The sequence below is a fragment of the Osmerus eperlanus genome, chromosome 12 (genome assembly GCF_963692335.1).
Source record: "Osmerus eperlanus chromosome 12, fOsmEpe2.1, whole genome shotgun sequence".
NCBI classification, from domain to species: Eukaryota; Metazoa; Chordata; class Actinopteri; order Osmeriformes; family Osmeridae; genus Osmerus; species Osmerus eperlanus.
In genome coordinates, this window is record NC_085029.1 from 13458020 (window position 1) to 13465120 (window position 7101).

Sequence of the window (7101 nt, forward strand, 5' to 3'; positions counted from 1 at the left end):
TGGAATTTGGTTTGATTCTAGTGTCTAGCTGGGTTTAATCATTTGTCCTCCTTTTACATGTTTTATACCGGCGCTAAGACGTGCACTTATGACACGAAACTGCTGTTCAATGCTACCATATCTAATTCTTATCCAGGACTCCTAGCATCCGTGTGGATCCTGAGTGTGTACATGTGGAACAGGGCAGCAGCCTGCATGGTTTCTTTCCTCTCTCTGCTCCCTCTCCTCCACCAGCTGACCAAAGAGGGCACAGGTAGCAGGCGCAGGGCCCAGGCCCCGGGGCCAAACCCTAACCAAACTCTAACCCTCCCCGTCTCCTGTCCTCCAGCACAAGCCTCAGTAGGACTCCATCACAGCACTGGCCTTGTCTCTCTCGCTCTGTTTGTCCTGCAGCTCAGGAATGACCTCCACAGAGAACTTTCTAGAACTCTTAACTCACAACACTCCTTCCACTGCTCTGTAGCACCTGCACTGGATGGGCCACAAACACTTGGATGGAGTCTCACCTTAAAAGGCACATAGTCAGCAATAGATACTCACTCTTTTCAGGTGTGGGTGTGTGTTGTTCCTCAGGTACTGGTCCTGCAGTATAACGTTGTCTGGGATTTACCATGTGTGTATGCCTAGGGAAATCACTTGGTGTGGGTCAGTAAATCTCCACAATGGTCATCTCCTCCTCGTCAAAACTGATAATAACTCAACTTAGAAAAGACCTACGCTGTCCTCTTACTGAACATGGTTAATGTTACTCCCTTTCTCCGACTTTTTTCTTTCCTTGATCCCCTCGCTCTCTTTGACTAGGTGTGCTGTACGCTGTCTGCTCCAGATGTCTAAAGTACAGCAGAAGAGGTGCAGCCTCCACAGCGTCAGTGTCGACTGTAGTCTTGCAGTCTGCAGTGGCGTTGGCCTCTGCTGCCTTGCAGGCTGTTGTGCTCAGGTGGAGCCATGGGGCCCAGACAGGGCATGGAACAGTAGTAGACAAAGGTAGTCGTCTACAATATACTAACCCCCATTGATGCCTCTCACGCACAGCTGGGTTATTCATGGATCCCCATTCATGGTACGGGGTCATGACTTTGTTGTGAATGCTTCAGGCCAGGGATGTCTACGGTCTTCTTCCTGTGAGCAGGAGTCTAGGGGAAGGTGTGGAGAGGTGGTGGTTTAGTTCTGCACTGGCATGGTTCTCTTGTCCTTTGCACAGGAGGGGGAACTCCAGACTCTGTCCCTGTCTAACCCTTTCTGTCTTTTTTTCCTTTGCCTCCCCACTTTCTAGCTGTTTAGTATTTTGATGTCTCTTACTCGCATGTCACACCAGCTGGGTTTCCCTACCAAACAAATGGACGCCTTTTACTTTGCCTGTCGCCTTAGTAACATGCAAATGGTGTTGCAGCATTTGTTTTCTCTCCCTACTTTTTAAAATCCATTCACTCTGTTCATCCTCAGCACAGGTAAAGAAGGGGACACTGGGATTTGACTGGACTTTTAAACTTGGACTTAAACTCTCTCTCTCTCTCTCTCTCTCTCTCTCAGACGCTCACAGCAGTTCCTGTGGAAGTATGAACGTGAAGGAGCTGGAGGCTGAAGGGGGAGACCTGAATCTGAACGGACCTCTGTGTAAGTGTCCCGTGTTTGTCAGCTGGGTGACTCATGAGGGGTGTAGGCTGGTGTAGGATTTGACACCATGCCTAAGAGGGAGGGAGAGAGACTATACATTTGAGATGTGTTCACTGTGAGGGATGTGATTGGAATCTGAGCTCTGGTGTGTTTCATTCTGTCCTGGCTGGCCGTCCCTGCTCCTTCACTGTTGTTCCCCACAGGTGATGACTGCAAAGAGAAACACCGCATGGATTCACATGCAGACTGTGCATCTTCATCTATTTGGTTGTCCAGGTCACTCTGCCTGTGGGGGCCATTGTGGAGCATCATTGCTTACACAGGTCACCAACCTAAACTAACCCCCTTTAGCCTATCCTGGTACACTTTATACAAACTCAAACTTGTCGGATCAACACCAGACAGGCTCGGAAACTACTAACTAGTCATGGCAATTAATTGAACTTCCTGTCACTGTTGAGAGAAGAAATTACCGGAATGTTTTTGCTCACATCATTGGTTCCCCAGGGTCCTGCCTGCTGTGGATTGGTCAAAAAGTGGGCATTGCCAGCGGGGCTGTAACGCAAAGGCTGATGTTGGCTGCCCTGTCCCCAGGTTATCATCCTACAACTTATTGAACCAACCCAACTTTCATACCCTCCAGATGGCTGGCTGGGAGACTCTTCCCTTGTGTTCCCCCTTTAACAGCTTCTCTCCGCATGTGGAATCTTGCCTGCTTGTGTCTGTGTAACCTGTAAATGGTGCCTTAATGAGGAACTTTCTGACATGTTTGACAACCCCCCCCCCCCCCCCCATCCCAGCTTTTACAGTCCCTCCGCTGGACAGTTTGTGTGGTGGTTCTTAGTGAAGGGTGGCTTACCTTGGAGGGCTAATGTGCTTTAGCATGCCCTGTGTCACTGTCTCTCCCTCAGTAAGTTAAGGTTGACCTATCGACATGATCCATCTATCTAACTGGTGTATCCCTCCCCCTTCGCTGTGATGTGTGTTATTCTAATGCCTTGCACTCCTTGCTTTATGGTTCACCTACAAATGCTCTAGGTCTACATCATGCTACACAATATGTAGGTTTATAGTGGTATTGCTGGATTAACATGACTCTTTAAAAACACAATACAGTTAAACTGGAAACTCGTCAGGGTTTAGCCTACAACTTCTCAAGCAGCTCTGCATCTGTGGGTTTAATCAGAGGCTCACCTGGAACATGAGGCCTCCTTATCTCCCTGCTTCAGAGGGCACTTTAATACTCTGATTCCTAATGATGGAACACAGCCTTGTACCTTCCCTGAGTAATCCCCTCCTTGCCCTGCCTTTACCGCGTGTCTGTGTGCCCACAGGGAAAGCAGCGACGGTTGTATTCCGGTGGCTAGGGACCGCATGGTATCATCTCATCGCGCTCACGTCCCTTCTCAATGTGTTTGTCTTGACACGGTGAGTCCTGGCCTTCACATAGACCGTGCCTGATTTTTAAACCAGCTCGTGACTGAAACTCCTCATTCGCCATTTTTTTAAGAGATGGTGCGTTTTTTTTGGTTTTGTCAGGTGTCTTCCCAAGCTGCTTAAACTGCTTCTGCTGCCGTGCCTACTACTTCTGGGTATGTGTCTTACCTGCCGCTATCCAGACTTGAAAGGCTGCCCCCGTAGCCTAACAGTAGCATACTGTTGACTCACTCCCTCTCTCTCTCTCTCGCTGTCCTGCTCCCTCTCATTCTCTGTGTATGTGATATACAGCTCGTGTGCGTGTCTCTCTACAGCTGCGTGGTGTTGGGGACCCTCAAACCTGCTGTCTGGCCTGCCAGCCTTCAGCATGACAGAGTGGGTGACAGCCAGCCTCTCCGTCCCCAGAGACGGACACACACCCGGGGCTGCCCTCTTCACAGCCCTCCCATCAGGGGCACACGTAAGGGTCGTCGTGTTACCAACATGCATGAAGGCGGTGCGATGTCATCTGGGACATCAAGCATGTACAGTATCAAAACGGCATATGCATTAAGCCCCTTGTTGAGGTCTGTGTGTGTCTTGGTGCCTGGGTGTGCTTGAGCTGTGTGTTGCATCTCTTTGCACGCGTTCACCCCTCCTGTGGTGGTTCTCTCCCAGCAGGAAGAGGGCTCCGTGTCGTCCCTCCACTCTGAGCGCCTAGCCCGGCTGGAGGAGAGCCTATCCAAGGTGTGGGAGCATGTGGAGGGGGGAGGCCAGAGGCTGGAGCAGCAGCACAGGGAGGTGACCGGGCTCTACCAGGCCCTCCAGGAGCAGCTCCCCTCTCAGGCAGACGGGGGCAGCCTGGAGCCCTGGGTGTCCAGGCTGCTGGAGGACCGGCTGGTGAGACTCAGGGCAGAGATGGTGGAGGAGGAGACTGCCCACAGGCAACAGGTGAGGCGGGAGGAGCCAAAGACAATCACTCCAGCAAACATGGGTCATATTTGATGGTGTCTAAGCAGTTATATCTGTGAGAGTATGTTTTCTCTTTTGCCTAGCATTACCTGTTCTACTCCTCCTTTTTTCCCCCTTTTCCTCCACCACCCTCTCTTCCTCTGCCTCTCCTAGTCTCAGCAGCAGCAATTTGAGCAACAGGAGGTTAGGAGCTCTCGTCTGGATCAAATGGAGCTCCTGCTGCATGCCCTCAGTCTCAAAACAGAGGTACACACACACACACACTTTCACACAGAGGTACACGCACACACTTTCAAGTAGTCCCGGAATTAAATCCTTGACTCATATTGCTATGTTTGCTGTCAACTGTCAACTTTGTTTTTTTTTTTTGTTTTTTTTTTTCTTTCTTTAGGAGGTACAGAAGAGACAAGAGACGATGACGCCTGCTCCAGTATGTACACCATCACATCCACGTGTACCTGTTCCAGACATGTAAGTTAGTACATGTAAATGTATCTCCCGAGTTCTAAGTTATGAAGTTTAGGATGATCTCTGGATCTGTTTGACCTTAAGCGTGGCTGTGGACCGCGATTCCCATGATGCTTTGCTGGCAGAAGTGCAAAGGCTGGAGCTTGTGCTGGTCAGCATCAGAGAGGACCTGCAGGGGGTGATGGGATGCCAGGGCAGATGTGGCCAGCTGGACTCCCTCCATGACACAGTGAGTCCTCAAGGTAAACACCAGGTGGCTGACACAGACAGCGATGGCTCATCTCCATCTTCTGTCAGGTTTCAGCGCAGGTGTCAGACCAAGTGCGTCAAGAGCTCCGGGGCCTGTTCTACGGCAGTCAGAAGGACCCTCCTGAAGACTCCCACTCTTCCGAGCCCGGTTCCGGGGAGACGGAGCTGCCCGACTCCCTGCTGCTGTGGCTGTCTGAACGCTACGTGAGCGGGGCTGACCTGCAGGCCTCGCTGGCCTCCCTGGAGCTGCGCATCCTGCAGAACGTCAGTGTGCAGCTGCTGCAGGACCACGGGAGCCAGCAGGGGCCCTGCACACAGAGCCTCACCCAGACCGTGCTGCAGACCGTGGGAGCTGCGGGGGCCACCGAGGTGACGGAGGAGGTGGGCGTCTGTGGTGATCTGGTGTCACCTTTTGAAAACTTGAAGCTTACATGAGCATGATGCATTTTCTTGTCTTTACTGTTCTATGGCCTCTTGAGCGCACCTTCTCCTCTTACCCTAGGAAGTGCAGCTGATTGTGAGAAATGCCCTGAAGTTATACTCTGAGGATCGGACGGGCCTGGTGGACTATGCCCTTGAGTCTGGAGGTGAGCTGACTGGACCCTGACCCATGTGACTGCTGAGATGGGTGTGACCTGCTTGGGTTGTTGACATTAATGTTTGGACTTTGAGATACCACAGGTTTATGTGTTAATTTGTGACACGTTAACCACCTAGACATGACCATTCTAGAAACATTGCAACAATATTTTTGTAATGTGTGTGTGTGCAGGTGGCAGCATCATGAGCACTCGCTGTTCAGAGACCTACGAGACCAAGACCGCTCTGATGAGTCTGTTTGGCCTGCCGCTCTGGTACTTCTCCCAGTCTCCTCGAGTCGTCATTCAGGTAGCGCTCTGCTCGACGGGACCGCCTGGCAAACGGTTTAAGTGCTTTTGGTGTTTGGTGGTACCTAATACTTGTGATGTTCATTCTCTGTAACCTCCATCTTTATTTCTTTTTCTCACTCTCTAGCCTGACATCAATCCAGGGAACTGCTGGTCATTCAGAGGCTCCAGTGGTTACCTGGTGATCCGCCTCTCCATGAAGATCCGCCCCTCTGCCTTCTCAATGGAGCACATCCCCAAAGCCCTGTCCCCAACAGGACGAATCAGCAGCGCCCCACGCCAGTTCACCGTCTACGTAAGACTCACTCACTCATTCATTCACCATTCTCTTTTAAACTCTTGTTACACGACAAAAGATTAAAATCATTGTGAACTGTTTAACACCGCTATTGTGTTGCTAGGGCCTGGATGATGAGAGCCAGGAGGAGGGGAAGTTACTGGGCAACTACACCTATGTAGAGGATGGAGATGCACTGCAGACTTACCCTGTCTCTGTAAGTGTACAAGCATTGGCTTGAGACCTATTCTGTGTTAAGTACACTACTCTGCCTTTGTAAGTACTCTCTGCTGGCAAATCTGAAATGTACTCTCAGATTCTTAACTGAACGACTGTCTGTTCTATCCACAGGAAGAGAATGTCGATGCCTACCAAATCGTTGAGATCCGGGTGCTGTCCAACTGGGGGCATCAGGAGTACACCTGCCTGTACCGTGTCAGAGTACACGGAGAGCCCGTTTAAAACGGAGCAGGGCATAGACTGGTATTGTTAAATCTTTTGGTGTTCCAATTCGAATGACTGTCATGGGTGCCTAGTATCTGCCTTCGTGTTCATTATGCAAACAAGTAATGTGTTGAAAGGGGTTGGGTGAACACACAAACACAATGACACCATTGGTTCTCTAGCTCTGTAGATAAGATGCACTGTATTTTTAACTGTATTTGTTAAATGTTTCAACCCAACTTCCCTCTGTCTTCATTCAATTAGAGTTTTGTAGAATACCAAAAATAGATGGATGTTGTTGGGCCCTTACAGCTCAATTTGAAGGTATTCTTTACCATACTATCCATTTGGACACAAAAACCACTGGAGGAATGTAACTTGAACACTGTCAATAGTTTGTCTTATAAAAGTCTACAAATATCAGTGTTGCTTTGAATTGTACATTATGCTGAACTTGTCAAATGTAATTTTAATTAAATAATTTGTTTTTAAAGGAATGAATTGCACAAAAGTAATAAGAAAATGTTGCACTGATTGTAGGCCATACTGTAATATTGTTTATCACAACCCTATATAGATAAACTGCAAGTGCCCAGTTAAAAATATTTTATTTATTTCTGTATTTTTCAGTTATTGAAATAAGAATCTGTATTTTTGTACATTATTTTCAGACAGTTTAAATGTCTTGTAAAGATACGGGTTTTTATATTTTATTTTGTACATGGTTGCATTTGAAAATGTTATAATAAAGCTCTTACTTTTATGACTGTTGCA

General features: G+C 48.9%; 1 protein-coding gene across 1 annotated transcript in view; it reads left to right on the top strand.

The window, feature by feature from the left end:
- Positions 1–7093, top strand: part of sun1a (Sad1 and UNC84 domain containing 1a) — a 9219-nt gene extending 2126 nt beyond the window's left edge. Inside the window, exons 5-22 of the mRNA XM_062475382.1 lie at positions 29–253; positions 802–984; positions 1531–1614; positions 1818–1937; positions 2122–2208; positions 2949–3042; positions 3154–3206; positions 3366–3511; positions 3709–3981; positions 4156–4248; positions 4394–4473; positions 4555–4699; positions 4768–5100; positions 5222–5306; positions 5492–5607; positions 5734–5901; positions 6008–6100; positions 6235–7093. Of these exons, the coding sequence (XP_062331366.1) occupies positions 29–253; positions 802–984; positions 1531–1614; positions 1818–1937; positions 2122–2208; positions 2949–3042; positions 3154–3206; positions 3366–3511; positions 3709–3981; positions 4156–4248; positions 4394–4473; positions 4555–4699; positions 4768–5100; positions 5222–5306; positions 5492–5607; positions 5734–5901; positions 6008–6100; positions 6235–6345 (2489 nt within the window). The 3' untranslated portion in view covers positions 6346–7093. The remainder of the gene's footprint in view (positions 1–28; positions 254–801; positions 985–1530; positions 1615–1817; positions 1938–2121; positions 2209–2948; positions 3043–3153; positions 3207–3365; positions 3512–3708; positions 3982–4155; positions 4249–4393; positions 4474–4554; positions 4700–4767; positions 5101–5221; positions 5307–5491; positions 5608–5733; positions 5902–6007; positions 6101–6234) is intronic.
- The last annotated feature ends 8 nt before the right edge of the window (positions 7094–7101 follow it).